General features: G+C 37.1%; 1 protein-coding gene across 1 annotated transcript in view; it reads right to left on the bottom strand.

Moving 5' to 3' along the window:
- The window catches only part of PAK2 (p21 (RAC1) activated kinase 2), a 41,687-nt gene extending 18,897 nt beyond the window's left edge, over positions 1-22,790 (bottom strand). Inside the window, exons 1-9 of the mRNA XM_014072928.2 lie at positions 22,563-22,790; positions 11,216-11,423; positions 7,221-7,321; positions 6,776-6,926; positions 5,514-5,545; positions 4,271-4,372; positions 2,825-2,951; positions 1,686-1,749; positions 773-821 (exon numbers count right to left, since the gene is read on the bottom strand). Coding sequence (XP_013928403.1) covers positions 773-821; positions 1,686-1,749; positions 2,825-2,951; positions 4,271-4,372; positions 5,514-5,545; positions 6,776-6,926; positions 7,221-7,321; positions 11,216-11,402 — 813 coding nt within the window. The 5' untranslated portion in view covers positions 11,403-11,423; positions 22,563-22,790. The remainder of the gene's footprint in view (positions 1-772; positions 822-1,685; positions 1,750-2,824; positions 2,952-4,270; positions 4,373-5,513; positions 5,546-6,775; positions 6,927-7,220; positions 7,322-11,215; positions 11,424-22,562) is intronic.
- Between the last annotated feature and the right edge of the window lie 1,109 nt (positions 22,791-23,899).

Below are 23,899 nucleotides of genomic sequence, written 5' to 3'. Positions count from 1 at the left end.
CTGGGATAATCCCGGCAATTTGGCTCGTTCCGTCGTCTTATCTATCTCGTCGCCTAAAGCCTCTAGGAATCTCAGCTGCAAATGGGAGCTCGTCACCCCTGCACACCCAGGAGTTGGACAAACCCCTTCGGCCCAGAGGCAAGGACCCGGAGCCCTGCCTTCTTATGAGACTGACTAGCAGACTCGATGGCCGGCAGTCTGATAATTTAGAAATTTAGAGTATCCAATTAATCGAATTAAAACAGCAATTATTAGTATCTCAAGGAGCCAAAAACAAGTGCTTGGATCAGGAAACTGAGAGGAAACTGGGAGCCAATAGGGAAGGATGGTGACTTTAAGAAAATTCACTCAGTCTCTGGACCTATCAGGCTGTGACTTAATCCTGTTGTAGCCCCTCCTGCCGAGCTGCAGGAAAATAAAATGTTAGAACAAAAAATAGAACCTTGGTTCTATTAACCAAGGTTTTAATAGAACCTTGATATTCACAAGTCGCAGCTATGGTAGTTATCAACTTTTTTTCATGAGCTATGAACCCTGATGATCTAAATCACTCTCATAATTATTAAGATTCAATAATTTTATGCGATATAATTTACTCCTAATTATTGTGGCTGAAACAGAACTGGAGAGTCTTCCTTAGCTATTCTAAACAAGACAGAAATTTATTAGTAGATCCCAGTTTATCTTCTTAAGTTTCATTGTATTTTATAAATTTTCACCAATACGTTCCACAGCATATCCAAATGAGTATCAACTTTGAATCTGTTCTTACCTCCTGTCCTGTCGCAACATCTACTGCAATGAAAACGGTACCAGAAGCCCTAAGAAAACCAAATTTGCAATTAGTTGTAACATTTCAGGTATTTAACATGCATGTGCATGAACAGGCAAAGCTTTGTATTTCCTGGAGAATATCATTGTATTTTAAAGACAAATGGAGTGGGATTAAATCATAAACTAACAGACAATAAGATCAATAGGTACACAAAATAACAGAAAAAACTCAATCTTTCATTTTACAAAAGAAAGAAATAATAAAACCATCTGGACAAAATGTATAGCCTGCATATTTGGGCTTAGAATAAACTCTATTCTCTTCCACAGGAGGGAGAAAAAGCTCATGCTTGGAATTCTTGGTCACAGATTCGTTTTTCATTACATATATTGTAAATAGTACAGCACATTAATAATTGTTTTATGGTTTACCATATTTTTCGAAGTATAAGATGCACTAATGTTTTGAAGAGGCAAATTTAAAAAATAATGCACTCTGCAACACACACACCCCAAAATGGCCCGTTTTGGGCGGAAAAGGGGGGCATGAATAGCCTTTAGGAGGCTTCTAGAGTGCAGGGGGGGGGGGGACGAGGGGAGGCAAAAACTCATTTCTGCCCTCCCCAGCCCCCAGGAGCTTTCTGAAAGCCTCCTAAAAGCTGTGCATCACCATTTTGGTGAAGGGGGTGGAGTTTTGGGAGGCAAAAAGTATTCAGTTATAAGATGCAGTCAGATTTTCAACCTCTTTTTTGAGGGGAAAAGGTTATATGCTGGAAAATACAGTATATTTTGTTGAATGTATGGTTTGATTTATATGCTGATATACACTCATACCAACACATATGTATGCTAAAATAACAACATTCAATTTAATTAAATTAATTATGCATAGGTTAGTTAGGAATACTTACCCCTGTCCTATTTTTTCATATCTGGTATATTTTTTCTTGGGATCTCCTATACTAACAATTGTTCCTAAAAGGAAATTATAACACTATAAGTAAACTAAAAAAAGATAGTATCAGATCCAAAGCAGTAACACAAACAATAGTGACTTGTCATTAGAAGTCAATATTTTCTCTTATATTGCTTTGTATTCAACATTTCTATGTTTAATGAAAAGAGGAAGGATATATTTCTATCAACATTCCTGTTTCATATAAAACACTATTTCTAAATTGTACCAATGCAGCTCTTTATCTCTAGAACACAAAGGTAATTCAAAGACAGGACAACTTCCTTTAATAGCACTAATTCTGCTTTCTCAATACAGTGGTTATTGAATTCATCCTGTATAAAGTATGCAGACAACCTACAAATCATCTGCAGTCTCACATATTTTTCTGCAAAACATTAGAAAGTCATTTCTTATCTCATTTAATGAACAACTGTATCTCAGAAAACAGATCGCAATTTTTCCATTGTTAATTTCACTGAGAAAAATTATCTTGGGAGGATGGGTAGTCACTGGGAAATGAAGGTAATAAAATTCCACAGTACCAAGTAACTTTAATTAAGATTATCAACTTGCCATTTCTAATAATGAAGTTCTGAAACCAGATTGTCAGGAGATGGATTAAGGAAAAAAGTTCTTATTTCAATATGCAAAAGCAAAGACATACTGCACTGCCTACTTTACATTGTTTAGCAAGTTTTATGGAGTCCAGTGCAGCCCCCAATTCAAACACTGCCTGGATTGTGTGGTTTTACAAATATATTTTTAAGAAAATATGCAACATTCAAAAAATAGGTTTTATTCACAATACAATTGACAATGAAGGGAGACGTCTATGCTAAGGAAATAACCATTTTCACAAATGAAGTTTATTGTTGTCACAAAATCTGTTGTTTGATCTCAAAAAAACTAAGTACTGTCTGGGGTATCTAAAATAACATCCCAGAAGGAGCAGGGCCAAAAAATTGCCCAGAAAATTACATGGATGCATTCATGTGGTTACTAGGAATAAATCAGACTCATAAATACTATGCAGCATATATGGTTTTGAGATAATTAATGTCTTATTTTTATGACTATCAAATTCCTACTTACGTAATCTTTCTGTGATCTCTTCATCTGTCATCTTGTTTTTCTTTTTCTGTTTATCAGCTAATTTAGCATTGTCACTTAGATCACCAGATGGTGCTGGAATGGGATCTATTACTGATCGTGTATAAACCTTAACAAACAAGATTATGGTTGTAATCTCATAGTATTTTAACATCTGATTTATTTTCAAGTTCAACTGCCATATATATTTATAGCCACCATTGTATAGCAATGTAACTAATTGAATTTGCTGATTAACACTAAAGTTTGGTCTATAATGATTATAAAAACGGAGCCTTAATTTTTTTCCCAAGAAAGGGTCATGTAATTTAATCCAAAACAGATTTTAGTCTCTAAATGTGCTCTATGATTCTACCGTATATGAAAGATAAAACTAGGGCAACCATCAAACTAGGAAGTTGACAATTAGCCCAGAAGACCAAATCACTTCTACATTGTTTGAAAGAAAGCTGCATGGATTTCTCCACACAGTGACCATGAGTTCAGCTTGATTCTAATATGTCTTTATCTTTATGAGAATAAAGAAGGATTGGTCTGCATTATCTGGTGTACTGTAACATTACTATAGTAGTCCTCAACTTACAACTGGGACTGAAATTTTGGTCACTCAGCAATGAAGTCATTAAATGAGTCATTAAATGACTGGACCCGATTTTACAATCATTTTTACAGCTGTCCTAAAGTGAATTTCGTGATTGTTAAGCAAATTCAACTTCCCTAACTGACTTTGCTTTTCGGGAACTGGCTGGGAAGGTCACAAATCACAATTACATGACTACAAGACACTGCAACCATTGTACATGTGGGCCAATTGTCAAATGCTTGAATTACAATCATGTTACTACGAGGATGATTCAATAGTTATAACTTCAAAGATGGTTAAACAATCACTTTTCCTAAGGCTGCTGTAACTCTGGACTGTCATTAAAGAAATGGTTGTAAATTGAGGATAGCCTGTCTATCATCCTCTATAAATATGGAGGCAATTATTCAAGTCATGTTTTGCCCTTAGCAGCCAAATACACTAACAAAATCAAATCACTTTTCTGATACCTAATTCAGATGGGGAGTGCTGACCAAAACAGAAGAAAATTAAGTTGCTAAGAGACAAGAGATAAGAACTTTTCAGAAGCTAAAATACTGGTTTTAAAACAGAAACAGACCTGTTAAGATGGCAACTACATGCAAGAAGTAGGCCTCATTAATCAATACTAATTATGAACCTTTCCCATAAAGTACTTAATAGTTTATCTACTGTATATCACAGTGAACAATAACATTACAAAAGAATTGTGGCTAAAAGCAACAGATCTAAGCAACCAAGACCATTTGTTTTAATAGAGATTTGAACTATACTTCCTCAGATTGCAGAAAAACTGCAAAAAGCTCTGCTATGCATTAAGTAGTGAAAATGAAATAAAATCTCACCGATTTTGTATGATCTGGTCTTGGAGCAATAACTGGAGGAGCCACTTCATCCTCCTCTTCCTCTTCAGCTGCTGTTGAAGGCTCTGACCTTTTAGCATTAAGCTATAAATTAGAGATTTAAAAAATGTGGAAAATAAATGAACTGAACTATACAAGATTTACTTATTTATGAGGCCTACTTAATATTAGTTCATTATAAAAAGTATACATAGTTGAAAACACTGCATGTAGTCTTCAACTTATAATCACAATTTTGAGTCATGTCCAAATTTATGGGGTTTTTGCCACCGTTGTTAACTGAATCACAGCAGTTGTTAAAAGAATAATGAGCTCATTAAGCGAATCCAACTTCCCCCATTAACTTTGCCGGAAGCTGGCTGGGAAGATCACAAATAGTGATTACTTGGTCTCAGGACTCTGCAACTGTTGTAAATATATGTGCAGTTTGCCAAGTGCCTGAATTCTGATCACATGACCTGTGGTGATGTCATGGTCTTAAGTGTAAGAACTGGTCATAAGTAAGATTTTTCAATTCTGCTATAACTCTGAATGGTTTATAAATGAATAGTTGTAAGTCAAGTACTACCTTTATATTAGAGTGCAATATTTCATTTATTATTCCCATATTAAATGTTTATAACCAAGCAGGCACAGTATTATTGTTACATTTCATGCCTGGGTAGAGTAAACACAGAACTCAACATACATATATTTAAACTATGCAATCTATATATCAAAATTAACGTCCAATAAGGACTTATAAACAAAGGGGTTATTACATATATAAGCTGCCATAGAAATTGAACTCCAAAATATGAATGGCAACTGAAATCTGAAAGAGGAACTTAAGTCATCATACTGAAAGCTGATATTGCCACTTATCAAGAAACCACATATCTTTCCTTTTTCCTATGTCTCTCTGCCATTCCATTGACCTTTGTATGAGACAACAAGGCAAAACACTATTCGTACCTCTCTACAAAAAATTAACTTATAGAAGAGATCCCACTTTTCTTTTGGTTTAGTTGAATTAATTTGTGAAACTTTAACATATAAAAAACAGTTTCTCTTCAAATGATCTTGAAAGCACTACTGATGAACTGAACCTCTGATTAAAATGAATGAAATTATCTTTCTGGTAACTGAATAGGTTGAAACACAGAATATCTGAAGCCCATTAAAATTACTGTACAACAACAGGATTTCAATGACATGAAAGGAAATATAATGTGAATGTACTTACTGCTATTGCTCCTGAAAGAAATCCATCCTTATCTAGAAAAAAAAAGTGAACAAAAAAATTAAAATATTAATGTAGCAATGACAACACCCATAAAATGTAGTGAGTTGATACACACCGTGTTCCAAAGAGAGTTCTGAACTAATTGAAATAAGGAGACAAGTCTAGCTTTTAGTTTTATTCCAGTATAATGAACTTGCAATTAAAAAAAAGCCCTACTTGATCCAACTATTTTCTAAAGAAGCAAAACATATGAAAGATGAGGAATGAAACTCATATTCTCTCTCTTGCACTATTACAACAAAGTATCTAGCAACTGTTGCCTGAAGAAATCAAACAGGAATTCATATTGTTTCCATTTCATGGATACCAGTACTATTCCCTTTAGTCTCCAAGGGAATTAAAAGTATTTAATATTTTATGCACAATTAAAAAGTAAATCTTAATTGTCCTTCAAATCAAGTTTATATTTAATGAAGTGCATTTTGGGCTGTTGTACCTTCATTAATTGAAAGGGGGAACTTGATCTGCAAATCATGTACTGTTTCTAAAAGTTAGATCTCAGTATGTTTAGCATACAGAATAAAGGGCTGAACAGAGGTATGGTAGCAGTCTTCAAATAACTGAGGAGTTATTACACAAAAAAAGAAAGTAAACTATTCTCTATTGCCCTAGAATCAGAATCAGACCAGAACTAATAGATTAAAACTCCAAGAAAGAAGGTTTAGGTTAGATCTTTAAAGACATTTCCTGACCGTACAAGTTGCAGCATGAAGTAGTGAGTTCTCCTTCACTGGAGATATTCAAAGCCTGGATAATCAGTGAACCATAGAGTGGAATGTACACTGAGCAGGAAACTTGTCTAGATGATGTCTAAGGTCCATTACAATTCTAATCATAGACTTAACTCATCCTTAAAACATGCATGGAGCTAGTAACTTTAATTTTTAGACGGGCAGAGATCCCTACTTTAAATAAAAACAAACTCACATCAGCAATTGGTCTCTTCTTTCTCAAATGCCCTTCCAATTCTTTAAATGGGTAATAATTCATATGCCAATTACTAAAACCATCTCTCCAAAACAGCTGCACAGTTCTGGCAAAAGATACAGCTAAATTAAAAAATTGCAGACATACGCCACGTTCATTTTCTGAAACACTCACTTCCTAATTATTTCCAAAATGCTAGAAAGCTGTTACACATAGATTTCCTCATTTATACCTAATGAGTTTAAAGTGCCCCATGAGTTAACCCAAAGACATACCTGTAGCAGAAAAACTCAAATATTTCTGTTTTGCTGTGTCTTTAGAATCATAGAATTTCAAAACATCTAATACAGCCTGGGGATTTTTTTTCTGTTCTAATTTTGTGATGTTTGACGTCTGTAGCAGCCTAGCCCACTGCTCCGGCATTCCCTGGGGGGAGGGGCAAAGAGGGGGGAATACAAATTCATATATTTTAACACTGAAGGACAGAATTTATTATATCATATCTTCTCAAGCGATAAAGCTCCTTAGAATATTCTACTTGCATAAAGGTACCGAGTACATGACTAATCTTTGGAGAAGAGGAAGAAGTATTTACTGAAATGTTTTAGTTCTGAACTATATAAAAACTTTTGTAACAAAAAGGTAAGATGTTTTAAGCATTAATTTCACACTGGCAGTATCCCAGTGCACACTGCGTAGAGACAAGTTTAATATACTTACAGTGAATTCCCCAGTAACTGCATCAAAGCCAACATGAATAGTATGTTCAAAATCTGATGGAGGAGAGATTTCAGGTCTCTCTTTTTCCTTTTTCCTACTCCCTATAAGGAAAAGAAAGCACATTTAGTTTTAAAATGGAGTCATCCTTTCTGAAGTTCAACTATTTTGAAGTTTTAATAAATCTGTCAGTAACATCTAAAACAGAAAATCACTAAATCTAGAACTGTTCCACTGTCCTAATATTCAGAAAGTCTTGAACCAGACATCAAATCAAATTTCAGCTGTCATAAATGAACACACTTTTAATTCTAATATCTATGAATCAAAATATTTTGCTTCAAAATATTTTCAATAGCTCAAAAAACAAAGCTAGCATAAAAAAGCAACCAATGTCACCTGAACTCCTGATAGAAGCTATTAGTTTGTTGAGTAGAATCTGAGAGAGAGAGAGAGGGAGGGAGGGAGGGAGGGAGGGAGGGAGGGAGGGAGGGAGGGAGAGAGAGAGAGAAAGAGAAAGAGAGAAAGAGAAAGAGAGATGGCAATGGACAGGTTTGGTCATGTAAGATCCAGGTTTAGCAAACCTGGAAAGCAACAGCTCTCTCTTTGTAAAAATCTGCAAGCACTTACTGAAAACTGTTTACAAACTGAGTGATGAAAGAAAAGTCTCCATTATTAAAACAGTGATGCTTACTGGCTACAAACAAAAGTGGTTATGCCCAATAATTAAAGATGTTGAAGTGTCTGTTAAATGTCAGAAATGGTCCAGAATTACTGAGCATTTTCCCCTCAGGGGTGTAACCCCATAAACTCTTGATGACCAGGGCAACAACATGGAAGAAAAAGGAACTGAAACCAATACACCATGTAAATAATCTTCTAGCCCCTTATTGCTTTTCGACAAATATTACTAATATCATAAATAAGAAGACTTCCAATATTTCAAATAGCCATTGCTGAGAGACAGTTTAGCTCAGACTAGGGAAAAATCCACGGACAATAGTATACTCGCAGAACAATCATGTACATTAAGATTTCAATCTGTATCAACAAAGCACCTCACCAAGGCAACTTTAACTTTTCCAGCCACATGACTTGGGAATCCTTATTGGCAAATGAAGCAATTTATATGAGGGCTTCAAGGATTCCTGTTTGCAAAAGATTAGAAAACCTTGGGAGAACATGAAGCTTTTAACAAATTTGCCATGAATATGTCATCTAACACTACTGAAATAATTTCTATCTATTTCAAATGCTCTACTGATGATGTTCACCAATTTATTATCTTCATTCTCTACACACTTCTATTGTTTTATTGACGAAGATTTCATTATATTTATTTTTGTGGATTGTTATGAGCATTTTAGACTTTCTATATGAAATCAGCAGTCATATACATTCCCTACACAAAGACATAAAGCATTTTGGGCTCCATCAAAAGAAATAGTTTCCAAATTTTGGAATAAATAGTTCCACTTTATTTTGTATTGATCATATTCTAAGTATTGAGTCTAGATTAGGCTTAACCCTTAAGAAGGATTAAGAGATGGGCAAGGACAATGATAGGGGACTAGAAACTAGCCTATAAAGAACAACTGAAGAAACTGAGCTATTTCAGAGGCTAGAGGCAGTGACAAAAAAGGCATGCTTCCATAGGCCTGCAGCATGATCTGAAAGGGGATCTGAAATGCACCCACTTTTCCAAAATGTACCAGAAGACAACTGGAGATATATTTTTGTACTTTTAAACTACAAATTCCTTGTTCATTATCACTCTAAGAAAACCTAAAAAACAAAAACAGGACCTATTTAGCCATTAATATTGTTATACTGATACACTGAAACATACACTGAATTGCTCACTTCTGTATAACAGAAATAAGTATTATTTTTGGAGCATAATCCAATTTTTCTTTTAAAGTTTCACTTGGAAAATACCAAATATCAACAATTTCACTAATATAATATTACAGATAATCTTGGACGTATCACCAGTTGATTAGTGACCATTCAAAGTTATGATAGACACCTCCTCCCCAAAAGCTTCTTACGACCTAGTTTTAAAGTTATGGCCGCTTCAGTGCTCCTGAAGTCATTCACTTATGATAGCTTGCAGGGAAACTGCAGCAGCGCCCCACAACATATTTCTCCCACCAATCCCGCCCTGCCAGGGTCACATTGGCCTTGGGCCTGTTTCCCACCCAGCTACTCGGGGGAGGTTCAGACTGGCTGCAGTGTACCCAAATCTACTGCAACTTGCAGGCTTGGAGTTGCTTCCCAACCAGTCATTCACAGATTCTCACTCTCAGTTTATCTTCCAAGCTAATTTAAATCAATTTTAAACTTTATAAAATGATTGTTTTCCTGTTAAATACTTAAACAGTGTATTACCGTGTTTCCCTGAAAATACGACCTGTCCTGAAACTAAAGCCTTGCCACATATTTTGGGTGGGCACAAATATTATCCCCCTCCCAAAAACAAGCCCCCTGGACAATCCCGCCCCTCCGGCCAGGCAGAGCACTGCTCGCCGACCTAGCGGTATCTCAAAGGCACCAAGCTGCAGGAACGAGTTGGGGGCAAAGGCGCTCCTGTTGCTTGGTGCTTTTGGGATACCACTAGGTCAGTCAGCGGCGCTGTGCCCAGCTCAAGAGGGGGGGTTGCCAGGCAGCTGCTCTCCTGCGATCAGGCTCCCGAAGAGCCAGGCACAGCCTCAGGGTCGAATGGCTGTGTTGCACTGTCGCAGCAGCAACACAGCAACCATGAAGTGACCATGCTCGCGAGCAGCCACCTGGCAACCCCCTTTCCAGCCGGGCACAGCACTACTGACTGACCTAGCGGTACCCGGAAGGCACCAAGCAATGCGAGCACCTGTTCACTGCCCTCTGACTCCCACAGCTTGGCGCCTTCGGAATGCCTCTAGATGAGTGAATGGGGCTCTGCAGGGCTGGAGGAGGGGTGCACGAGCAGCTTTTCTCTCCCTGCTTGAGCAACTCGCAGGCTCACTTGGCTAACTCTACATGCAGAGCCAGGGCATCTTCGCTGCTGGCGCCGCCTGCCGCTTGAGGGGTTTTTTTTTGTGGCTTTCAAAGCACGGAGGACGGATGCCGATCTGTGAGTACGCTCTATGGTTGTGGGCTGCAGAGCATACAACCATAGAGCGTACTCCCACAGCGGCATCTGTCTTCCATTGCGGCTTCCAAAGCATGGAGGTAGGATACCGCTCTGGGAGTATGCTCTATGGTTGTACGCTACCATAGAGTGTTCTCCAGAGTGGCATCCGTCCTCTGTGCTTTGAAAGCCGCAAAAACAAAAAAAAACCAAACGGTGTGTGGCAGCAGCAGCAGAGATTCCCTGGCTCTGCAGGTACTGTAGAGTTAGCCAAAGGCATTGTGAGCCTGCGAGTCACGCGAGCGGGGAGCGGAAAAGCCGCTTGTGCACCCCCCCTCTCCAGCCATGCAGAGCCCCATTCACTCACCTAGGGGCATTCTGAAGGCACCGAGCTGCGGGAAGTGGCAAACAGGTGCTCACATTGCTTGGTGCTTTCCAGGTACCGCTAGGTCAGACAGCGGCGCTGTGCCCAGCTGGAAAGAGGGGTTGCCGGGCAGCTGCTCACGAGCATGGTCACCTCATGGCTGCAGTGTTGCTGTTGCAACAGCACAACACAGCCATTCGATCCTAAGTCTGTGCCCGGTGCTTTGGGAGCCCGGTCGCAAGGGAGCAGCTGCCTGGCAACCCAAAAACAATAAGCCCTCCCCTTTAATAAGCCCAAGGCCATATTTCGTGGGACAAAAAAATATAAGACCCTGTCGTATTTTTGGGGAAACACGGTATGAACCCATACATTCACCTCCATGAATATATGTATCATACGTAATTTTTATAGATCCAAATGCACTATAAAAGTTTATTTGCTATATTTGTGTCTCCCAGAAGCACAATGGTGCAATGAAATTCAAATGGAATAATATTATACAATCAAACAACTGCAACATTTTACCTTTTTCAGTGCTGGAGAAAATGGAGATGATTTTGTTCCTAGGCTTTCTCTCTTCTGGTACCGAAGGTAGAGGTTTCAAGCTATGATTAGCAGATAAAGGATCTTTTCCTCCTGAACTGAAGATAGTACTGCTCATCCGAACAGGTGGAGCTGGTGGCTTGTCTTCAAGCTCTCCGTTGTCAGACATAATTAATGACTAGACAATACTCTGAAATTAAACAGCAAAAACTTTGTCACCAGATTCTTTAGTGCATTCAAACATTTATTCTTATCCCATATTAATTTTAAAAAAATACTGAACAAATTTGATATTTATTACTGTTGAATCATACATCCCAATGTCATGATAGATAATTCAGTTTGACAATATACATTTTACTGTCCAATATTATAAATAGAAAATAGATAATTTCACAAAACAGCAACTCAGAAATATTCCATGTAAAACCAAAAGAAGGCATTATTACATTTTCCAGCTAAGCAAGCAGAACTTCAAAAAGAGATAGCTAGGTGTTTTCAAAATCAGAAATGCAGTGACTAATGACTGAAGCATCACAAAAGCTCTCCAAATAAATAAATAAACAGGAGCAAGAGATCAATTCCAGGAAAGTCCCCCTACCTACCTACCTACCTACCTCTCTCTCTCTCTCTCTCTCTCTCTCCCTCCCTCCCTCCCTCCCTCCCTCCCTCCCTCCCTACCTACCTACCTACCTACCTACCTACCTACCTACCTATCTATCTATCTATCATCTATCTATCTATCTATCTATCTATCTATCTATCTATCTATCTATATATATATATATATATATATATATATATAATGTTTTTTTTAATTTGTGCTGATAAATAAATAAAGGGAGACTAGTATAGATCTATTTCAAGCTATTTAGCTCTCATCAGCTAGCCATACCCTTACTGGGATGAGAGCTAAATAGCTTGAAATAGATCTATACTAGTCTCCCTTTATTTATTTATCAGCACAAATAAAAAAACACACAAATATAACAAAGGCAACAGTAAAAATATTGGGTTTCTGTCGTGATGGACTCTTGTGACGAGCCGATTGACAGATGATGGAAGCAGTTAGCTTCCTCCCATAATTGGGGCTTACCAGGGGTTGTAAAAATCATGTATGTATGTATGTATGTATGTATGTATGTATGTATGTTATGTCATGTCACAACCCCTGGTATGCCCAAATATGGGAGGAAGCATACTGCTTTCTTTCTCTGTCTATCAGCTCGTCACAAGAGACTATCACGACAGAAAGCCATTATTTTTACTGTTGCCTTTGTTACATTTGTGTTGCATTTGTGCTGATAGTCTCCCTTTATTTATTTATCAGCACAAATGCAACACACACACACACACACTCATATATATATATCAACTGAAAAGCTCACCTTGCTGAAATCTAATCAAGTAAACTAACAATTCTTGATTCCCCTATACCCTTGCTTTTAACATATCTGAAAAGAAGGTCTTTCAATTAAAAAAAAGATTAAGTCCATTTAGCAATTTCATCCCTCATGAACCTGCAAATGAACAGGATCAAAGTCAGTTAATAGAGTTTGAAGTACGTACAGTAAAAGGCATTTTGGTTTCAATCTCAAAAGATGTTTCTTTGTTATTAAGGCTGGTGAGACTTTAAAAAAAAAAGTGATAACAATTCTTTAAGAAGAAAAGCACAAAATGTAAGAACTTGATACAACTTTCACTTTGCATTCCCAATATCAGAAAGTTAATACTGCTATTTCATTAAACTTATACAAAATATAAATTATTATAATAGGTACAGTGTCCTCGCTTACTGCTCAATTCTTCAGCAACTGTTCAAAATTGTGACATTGGAAGCAAGGGATTTATGACCAATCCTCAAAGTTTCAGCGGTTGCAGCTCTCCTGCAGTCATATGAATGAAATTCAGGTCCACTTGGCCCACTGACATTTATAACAGCTTCCTGACTGCTCTCCTACTTACTGACATCAGTACCTCTATTATCCAGTCCTGCAGACTGCTACCTGGTGCACTACTATATCAGCTGGGGCCTCTTCACATTGCCTTCTTTCTGTTGGTGCCGAGATTTCTGTTGCATTCCAGACAGAGCCTCCATTCACACCCTGGCCAAGGTGTCTGTGTACTAGCCAGGTCAGAAACAGCCAGCAAGAAGGGTTCTTCTTATGTACTGGTGCAGCTAGGGTCTTTTTCATACGCCTACTTTGAAAAATGCAGATGTGCAAAAGAAGGTCCCAACTGTATTGGCATGGAAGTAGGACCCACTAGAAGGGTCCTTCTTTTACACAGGTGCAGTTCGAGTCTTCTTTCATGTGCCTGCCTTTCACAATATTATGAGAAAATTGCATGAAATTTCGACAAGAAGCAAGTACGGTCTTAGGAAGAAGGCCCTACACAATCGGGAGCTGCCACATGAAGGCCAAGCACACCACAAATCAATATCTTAAGTCTACACTCAGCAATATCCCAGGATTTTTCAGGGGAAGGCAGTCTTTTTCAGATTTAAGACTATACTCAGCTTGTAAATTATGCCAAGGCCATAATTACATAATTTCCCTCTATTATTAAATGATATCATTCTCAATAATCATTAACTTTATGAAAATCTTAAACTAAGCACAGCAATTCTGAGTCAGCCGTAACTGTGTCTCCTTGTACCAGTTACAACTCTGTTGTAAGGACAACAAAGCTTTCAGCCTCCAGTGCATTTCTATCAGGGAAATTCCAACTAAAGTTAGCATTCCAGAGGATGAGAATCCAGGAATTCAGGTAATGTTTTTGTTTCCAGACTCCAGTAGAAATTTTAAATTTCACAGAAAGACTAGTAACCATTTAACACTGTGGCTTCAAATGTGCATGATAGTAAACACAGAATAAGGGAAGAAGTATATAAATCAAATTGGGATAGGGGGAGCTTGCTTACTTTGAGGAGAATAATTCAAAATGAGAATGCCCACCATCCTGCTGGTTCTACCTTATTTGTTTGATTCATACCTTGTAGAAATTCTCTTGCTCCCCACAGCTGTTTTCCTTTTGTTGGTTTCTCTGCCTATGTCTCCCCACATACTAACATAAACTTAGAAAACTAGTGGCATTTATCTGTAGTGAGATTTTTATAAGGCATATTTTATATATATATAAAATTAAAACATCTTAAATAAAGAATCAACATACAATCAAAATGAAATCATTTTTATTCCTCATAAAGAAAAGCTGACCCATTCAAATTGGTCCTTTCAAAGCCCAATAAGCAATATGGTTTCCGATTATAAATAACACATTCACATAACATTGGACATATCAATTTTAGTGTAAAAATAGTTTATCTTCAAGGAGATAAATAGCTCAATACAACACATACAATTTATACTAATTTATTAAAACATTAAAGTAAAAGATGTTCTAATCAAATCTAGGTTGAAGTGTTGTTCATGTTGCATATTAAATGTGAGCCAAATATAGTGACATAATATAATCCTACCTGAATATGATCAAGTTTATATAAACATATCTAAAATGAAATTTAATACAGTATATTTTCTATTACCATATATACCGTCAGGAAAGTCATAGCTCTTCCTCCAAGCATTAGGGCTAACATAACAGTGCAGCCTGATATATGTGTTTGTATTGTTAGTTCTTTATGGAAACCTTAGTTGTAGCATTTTGTTATGTTTAACTGTATTCTATGTATTCCTATATTGGTTTTTAATTAAAGTACCTTTTAAAATGTACTGTGTGATAGATATCCAGTTGCTTAAGATAAACAACCAAATTAATTTTCTAAATAAATAAATTGACACCTTGGAGGAGTGGATGAGATAGGAATAAACTTAATTAGCCAATATACTTCCCTGTTTCTCCCAAAATAAGACCTCCTCAGATAATAAGCCCAATCGGGTTTTTGAGTACATGCGCTAAAATAAGCTCTCCCTCCAAAATAATCCCTCCCCCAAAATACTGCAACACACCACAGCCATGAGGTGACCACGCTTGCCGCCTCCTGCACCTCAAAAATAAGACCTCCCCGAAAATAAGGCCAAGTGCTTATTTCGGGATTTAAAAGAAAATAAGACCCTGTCTTATTTTCAGGAAAACACGATATAAAGAGTTCTCTTCTCCTGATTTAGCATAGGAAAATTGCACAATCTAACTTGTCCTATCCTTATATCAGATAGTAATGAAAAGAAAAGACAAAATTTCCTAAATCATTTCTTTACCATAGCTAACATAGGAATAACCATGCTTAATTGTTACTGGAATTACTTCAGACATGCACTAGTAGCCTAGAATCGTAAGATGGGTGGCAGATAAATTAAATAAATATCCAAGCTCTTCACAGTTATGTATTTCAAAATATTCCTGACCATGAAAATTGGGTGAAAGGAATGCAATCAACAAAGCCTTCAGCTACTGGTGAAAAATCAAGACAGAAATGTAAGGAATAAATACTTCTTTGAACTCATTCTAAGAATACATCTTACTTACATCTCTGTACTTTAGAGTCAAAGTGCTTCGGGGGGTAAAGACACATATAGCAGTCTATGAATACCTTATTTTCAGAGTATAAGAAGCACCTCCCCCCCTCAAAAAAAGAGGGTGAACATCTGGGTGCTCTTATACACTGAATACAGCATTTTTTGTTTCCTAAAACTCTGCCCCCTTCACAAAAAAGGACATGCAGAGGGTTTGGGAGGCCTGCAAAATGCTCCTAGGGGCTGGGGGAGGGCAAAAACGAGTGACAAACAGGTCATTTTTTGCTCATTTCCCACCCCCCAGGAGCACTCTACAAGCCTCCTAAAGGCCATGCATGCCCTCTTTTTGGCAAAAAAACCAGGCCCATTTTCGCAAAAAAAATGTTGTTTTTTGCTCATGGGTGGGGGCTAGCCTCAGGAACACACTCAAACTCTCTGCATGCTGCATTTTTTTCACAAAAAATGAGGCATGCAGAGGGTTTTAGGAGGTCTGCAGAGTGCAAAAAAAATTTTTTTTTAATTTACCTCTTCAAAATCTTGGTGCATCTTATACTCCGGTGTGTCTTATACTCCGAAAAATATGGTAACTCCCTAAAGAAAATGCATTTTTCTGGTTTCTCATGGAAGGCTAGAGTTCCAAGAAAAGGAAGAGTAGATTGGATCAGACAAGGTGCTTTAGAATTAGTCTCTGTTGGTATTTCCTTAATTCAAATGAGTATTTCCTGAGATCATACAACTACCACGCAATCTAGGAAAAGGCAAAGCTTACTAATGGAGGCACTAAACCATATGGCATATGCACCCATCCTCATATCAATAAAGTTGGAGACCATGAGTTCTAGTTCCACCTTAGCCATGAAAGCTAGCTGTGTGACTATGGGCCGCAAGCAACAAGCCCCTTTTTCAGCTTTGGAGCCAATGCACTGTACATCCCTAATCCCACTGCCGCTCATTTTAAAGAAAGTTTAAAATAAGTTCAATACTTAATGTAGTAAATAGGAAAAAATGTTTCAGAACCCTTCTACAATACCATAAATTATTTACTAATATTCACAAGTTGGAAATAAATGATCTGATAATTAATTAACTTAGTTTTCCTACTGAATATTGTTCTTATTGTGTGCCTTGGAATTGGGTCTTTTATTTTGATAAAATTTCAGTTAAATCTAAAGCCAAAGATTTTCTTGCTCATGTTTGAAAAGACAATATTTTTAGAAGACCAAAGATAAATATGAGCTCGTTATAATGGCTCCAGACAGTAGATAATTAGTACTTAACCTAGGTACACTATCATAAAGCTGATGGCTTGTTATACAAGTGTTTCAAACAAAGGGAAACATTGCCTCCACATAGCAAAAAAACAACCCAGCAGAGCAATGGAAAAGGATAGTAACTCCACACCCTCACACATACATTGTTACTGCCAAAAAATCAAGAACATTCTTCAGGAAGAGTGCCAAGGTAAAGCTTTCAAACAGGCAAGGAGCTACTTACACTATAAAACATTAGATATATAAAGCTGTTTTTTCTCAGTAGCTCAAAAAAAAATCCAGCTGTTCACTTACCAAGGTACCACAAGAATTTCACTTTACAAAGGTTTGTAATGTTGTTCACAAAATCTACTTCATCTTAACTATTTGGATCAAAGAAAATGATGTAAATAATCCAGCTGAAATTAAATCCTAATGCTTTTCCCCATTGATCAAACTTTGCTCATTATGCTCCATGTGTAATTAAAAATTACAGAACTATGCCAAGTTCTAATTGATGAAGCAGTATATCAACTATTTCTTCCTGGCATTTGAAACTCCAATAAATGCTCCTCTCCTGACTCAGAGGGTCAGCAAAGGGTATTGTACTGTAATGAATGGCAAAATTTTATTTTAGATGAAGCAATTGCCTCCTTTATTTAGAGTTCCGAGACTAGCTATTTGGGAAATCTAAACACTGCAAAAAATTATGGCTTGACTTCTAACAGAACTGGTTGTTAGTAATTACACCTTGGTCTTTCTATCATCATCCAGGTGCAATTTAGAATATAAAAAATGACCTACTACAAGGATAAGAACTCATAGCTCTCCACACATTGCTGAACTTCAAATCACTGATGGAGGTCTGGGGTACAGTTTAGCTATATCTGACTGGTTTTGTCCTCTATTCCAAACAGATTCGTTAATTTTCAACAATTCCCAATATTCATGGTAGTTTTGTACTATAAAAACAAACACTGAATTAGCAAATATTGAATCATTGCTCCTATTTTTATCAACTAATCAATATAAAGGAGAATATTTGTAGCTCAGGGTTGACATGAGGAATTCTTGGTGCTCTCTGAGCTTGCTTGTTTTCTTGCAGATGTTTCATTACCCAAACTAGATAACATCATCTGAGCTAGTTTGGGTAATGAAATGTGTGCAAAAAAACAGGCAAGCTCAGAGAGCACCAAACACCCCACAATTAATCAATATACAACTTTGTTTTGGGTTTGTTGAAAGACACTTTATTTAATATATATTTCATCATAAAAATGCAAAAATATGATGCCAAATGGACCACAAAAAGAGCACTTGTTTATGGTATGAGAGCTGAAAAAAGAAACAAGAAAACATCTTGTTCAACTGTGGCTGGGAACATGCATGTTGGGTGACTCCAATTTCCCCCCCCCTCGCCACAAATCTGAAAATTGGGGTGAGGGTGGGGGGTTTGTTAGAAATAAATTTTAGCAAGCGGACTAATTTGCAAACATGGAATCCATCATTAATTAGTTAATTAATAATCAACATTAAGTACCTTACATTTTAATCAGTTCAACATTACTGTATAGGCTGCTAGTAGTTGAAAGCAAATAAATATAGGACTTAGTATTATTAGCTATTTTTAGGAGAGAGTACAGCTGTGAAATAATTTTCTTTGTTTTTCTCACGGCCATGGTTTCCTTTACTTTTAAATACTTATGACAATTGATTAAAACAAGTTTAATTATGTTCCATTTAATTGCAAATAAAAATAAATTATATATATGCATGAAAATACAGAGGAGCACCATTTGCAATTATTAATTGTATATAATATAGCTTGTGTACTGCTTATTCCAAAGTGTTTTTTTTAATGAAATAGAAAATAAAAAAGTGTTCCATTTGCTTAACTCTAATTTCCCCTTTATCTTCTACTGTCTTCTAACCAATTTTGTTGTATACATGATGTACAATGACAATATGACAATATACTATCTGTCCATGGATTTTTTTTTAAAGCATAAACTGTCAAATTGATTTGGACTTACATGCTGTAACTGTACTCATCTCTGGAAAGATGGCAACTGGTACGTAATGTCAGTTAGGCCCCATTTATTTCACTGGGATAGAATATTATAAAATATTCCAAAATGTTTTGGAATTGATTTGTTTAGTTTATTATAATTCAGTTATTAGTAGGAGGGAAGGCCACTTCACAAACAGCATATCAAAACTGTTTCTACTGACTTCCTGATGTAACTGCAGAGTGTACAAATAAAAGACAAGCCATCAATAGATGAACAATTAATAACTATTTTTCCTAAAACAACAACTCTGTGAAGTGGGTTTGAGTGGGTCTGAGTAAGTATGCCTCATCCAAATCAGCCAGCCAGCTTTGATGGCTAAGGCAGGACTAGAACTAACATTCTCATGATTTCTAGATCAGCACCTTAACCCTCAAAAATCTTCAGTTTCATGATTAGTTTCATTCTTTCTTTTGCAACAAATATTTGCAGCAATTTGAAGGTAATGTTTCCTCTACAAAATACTTAATATATTCATCAGAGTCATTCACTCTTTTTGACCTAGCTGCAAAACCCCCTCAAAAAGATAGAAATATTATGCTACCCAAAATTGCTGGCTTATGGCAATAAATAACACACCAAAGAAGGATGATGGAAGGAAGTTTATTTATTAATTATATGTTGTCCATCCCATTCAAATCAACTCTGAGTGGCAAATAAATACTAAAGTTATTATCAAATATATAACTATTCATCAATGTTTGAAAATCAACTATATTTTTCCTGAGATCTACAAGCTATTTATGCTTACATAGTGTTGTAGGCATAACATTAAGGTATAAATACAGAAGCAATATAAACATGAACAAAGCCACAATAAGTAACCCTATAAGGGTTATTTAGAATTTGAGTACCGTACTTAGAGCAGAATAATACATTCCAAGGGAACAAAATGCATTCAATTATACATTGGAATATTACACAAAATAAAGTTTTCAAAAATTTGTGGTCAACATTATTACTTACATTGTTATTATATTGGCTAACCATGCAAATATACAACTGTGGTTTTCAGTTTTATACTTCTACAAATATTCAGACATTAAAAAACCAAAAGTAGTGCAGTCAGAAATTAAATTTGTTTCTGCTAATTCACATATATCTTTATTCACATAAGATTTTCATGCTGAATAGTTGCACAGAATCCAAAGGACCTTTTTTTCTTTCTAGGTCTAGAGTTGAGCCACATCATACAACAATGATGACATCATATAACAGATACAGATATGTCTACAGAGAATCTCAATTATCCAGGTCATGATTATCATAAAGGTACTTTTCAAAAGACAATTGAAAAATACCTTTGTGATAGATACAGATACGAAAAATATAAATGCATAGCAAAACAAAGTTGACCCATTTTTTAAAATAGTAGCCATGAAAACTGATTTTCAGTTGTGCTTCAGTACTCTAGGATTCTGCCATTTAGTCCTTTCATACATACTTCCTCTCTAATACGCATTCATACATGCTCACAGGTCCAAGTCATACATCATGTTTGTCTGACTATGGTTTATTGAATTATTTGTAATGGCTGGATTCAAATGACATAATTGTTGTTCAGTCGCTAAATCGTATCTGACTCTTTGCGACCCCATGGACCACAGCACAATGTAGCTCCCCCCCCCCCCAGCATCCCCCAATGTCTCCTGGAGTCTGCCCACTGCATCGATACTATCTAACCATCTCATCCTCAATAACATGCTCAGTTAAAACCAAATAAACCAGTGCATAAATCCAATAATCACAAGACATTAAAAGTGCAATTATTTAATTATTACACCACTGATCACTCACTCATACAGTCGAATGCATATTATATGAGCTAGCCAATTATGATTTAAACAATAGTGATTCTGTATAATGTATAAGCAATCATTTGGACACCTTTGTACAATATCAAATCATAATATTCAGGAATGTAACAACTAGAGGAAACATGGGAGACCACATAGTCTAGCCCATATAAGAATCTATTTCTACAGCATTTGCTTGCAGGAACTTTCCAAGTCAGAAAGCTGCAGTAGTAAAACAGGTTATTATTATTGTAACACAGGGCTAGGAAAGACTTATTTCTGGTCTATGATCTGTCAGTCAAAATGTTCTATTGATATTCAAATAATTCTCTACCTTATTTATTTAGCTTACAAAGGACGTAAGACTTATATAATATATTGTATTTGTAAGTTTAAGTAAAATTGTTTGCAACTAAAAACAATTTTTAATGAACTATTCATTGTTTAATTTTTAACAGTACTCTAAAAATTAAATAAAGGTTAAATAACAGCTAAATTAAAATATTATCAACTAAGTTTTAAATAAATATTTTAAGATATCAGGATGGAATTGCACAAGCAAATATTTGCTCCTCTCTTTGAACAAATAATGACATATCATCCTTAAATTTATTTCAACATCTTGAACTCCTGTCAGTGAACCAAAAAAAGAGGAAGAAGGCAGATGAAGCCTTTTTCTCATTCCAACACACCCTCCTCTAGGGTGATCAGGATCTAAAAACATCATACCCAATGTAATCACCTGAAAGAAAGAGTACAACTATGACGCTCCCATTTTAAGTATGTTCACAAATATTCTAAGATCAGGTGTGGACACAAAAAGACTGAAGGTCACTGCCTTCCAATTCTTAAGAAATTAGAACTACCGGTACTCTACTGGATCAAATAGTTTTGCATTTTGTTTCAAAGATGAGAAAATCAAGAGAAGGACAAGAATGTAATAATCCATTTCTTGCCATTGTTCCACAGGAACAGATATGGAGAGGAATATTCTTTCTGATACCTCCCAACTACCAGGGGTTTTTACACTTCCTCAAAAACCTGACAACAAAGAGCAGAGCAGGAAATAACAAAAAACGCTCACCTGCATTCGTCCTCTAGGTATTCTCCCATAGAAAAAGGGCAGGTAAGCGACACGGAGCAGCGGCGCCTCTTCCTTACAGTACCATTACAATAGCGCTCATTTTGCCCGCGAGCTACAACTACTCTGCGCCACCTGCTTCCGGGGACAAGGGAGAAAGAACCTAACCCGCCCAACGGGCCTGGTCCGGGACCATCTTTGCCCTTCTCAGAGGAGCAGCCTCCAAAGGCCACAAAGGTTTTTCTGTTGGCTTCTAGGGGTTAAAGAATGAGAAAAGAGACACGCGAGTTTATGAACAGCTCCTTTATAAGTAGGAGCTAAACTATTCGCCTACACGGTCTGTGGTAATAAAATGCGCAAGAAGTAAGGAAAAGTACACCAGCCGGAGCCTTTCAGTTCCGAGAGGAGAGAGCAGCAGCCGCGAGGGGGGCCGGCTGAGGAACTCCTGCAGACCCCCCTCCTCACCCCACCCATCCCGCTTTCTCGCCCACCTGCCCGCCCTCAAGGGAAAAGCAGCCCCTTCCCCCTTCAGCGGGCCCACGACCCCACTTCCTCCCGGGCGCGCGTAAAGGGAGAGACTCCGCCAAACCCTTCAGCCCCCGGGCCTGAATATTGCTTAGTGTGTATTTATGTGGTGTGGGTTTTTCCCCCCTCCTACCCGAAGAGGAAGCTGCGATCCCCCTGCCCTTCCTGCGATCCAGCCAGGTCTCCGCTCCTCCAGGAAGAACCCGCAGCCACCACGCCGCTCAGAGCCACCGGACGGGAGCCAAGCTTCTCGCTACCGGCCTGACCGCTTGGGGCAGGGCGCGGCCTCCTACAATGGCGGGGAGGGCCCACCGGGCGGCCAAGGGAGTGAGCGGAATCGCCGCGCGTGGTCACAGCCCGGGAAAGGAAGAGGCGGAGCCGGGCAGGCGGCTTCGGGCGCTGAGCTCGGCGCCACAGACAGACAGAAGGAAGGAGGCGGGGGGAGGCGCGATGCAGGCACAGTTACTGAGACTTAGCGGTCCTATTGTTGCATGGAGGGACAGCGGTGGTATTCCATTTCCCACAAGGTATCTGTAAAGACTCTATTGGCGTGAAGGCAAATTATTGGGTAAGCTGCAAAATGCACAGGGAACGTCGAGATCATGGGATCAAGAATGCAAAGATTCTTTTATTCTTTGTGTTTGTCTACAGTTTGTATTTATTATTTATTTATTTATTTATGGGATTTATATGCCGCCCAATCCCGAAGGACTTGTATGTAGTTTTAAATTCTGAAAATCCTTGTTTGCCCCCTGTCGTTTTGATTTAAGCTTTATTATAGGTTATAAAAATATTTTTGTGTTTAATTATTGCTCAAGTAAAACGAGTGATTTGTATGTGTGCGGTTTGTATGTGCATTTTTGTATGTATTGGTATGCATTTGTTTCTACAATGTTTTTCGTTCCAGAACCAGCCAAGTTGTAATAAATGTAAAATGTAAAAAAAAGATATTTAAAAATATCAATATAAAAACAAAATGCATTTTACAAAACATAACGTTAACAAGTACTCTAAAAGACGTTACCCGTATTATCCAATTTTCCAAAACGTATGCTTATTTTTTAAAATAATTTGGAAATCTCAGTTTAATTTTATAAAACGTAGTATTGCTACTGAAATGTGGCATCTCAAACAGAAACTATTACAAGCTCAGTAGTTATTTTTCTCAGCTAAATTATGATTTTTTCCCCTCTTGCACTGGAATTATTCTAGAAGGCTTCTGACTGAAATCACTTAATTCTTTGTAAACTTCATTTTCTACAAAGTTGCCAATATCCTGATTTAACCCAAAATATGATTAGAATAATAAGCATCAGGTTTAGCAGTGAGGTTGTCACTGACAATAAATAACTAGAAAATATTGCTTTGAAATGAATATAGGTACTCCTCAACTTATGGCCACAATTGAGCCCAACATTGCTGTTGTTAAGCAAGTCAGTTAAGTGAGTTTTATCCCATTTCATGATCTTT

Source organism: Thamnophis sirtalis, unplaced genomic scaffold (genome assembly GCF_051295495.1).
Source record: "Thamnophis sirtalis isolate CommonGarterSnake01/CBP01778 unplaced genomic scaffold, rThaSir2_p1.2 scaffold_11, whole genome shotgun sequence".
Lineage (NCBI taxonomy): Eukaryota > Metazoa > Chordata > Lepidosauria > Squamata > Natricidae > Thamnophis > Thamnophis sirtalis.
Note: the sequence above shows the minus strand (reverse complement) of the source record. Positions and strands in the feature narration are given on the sequence as shown.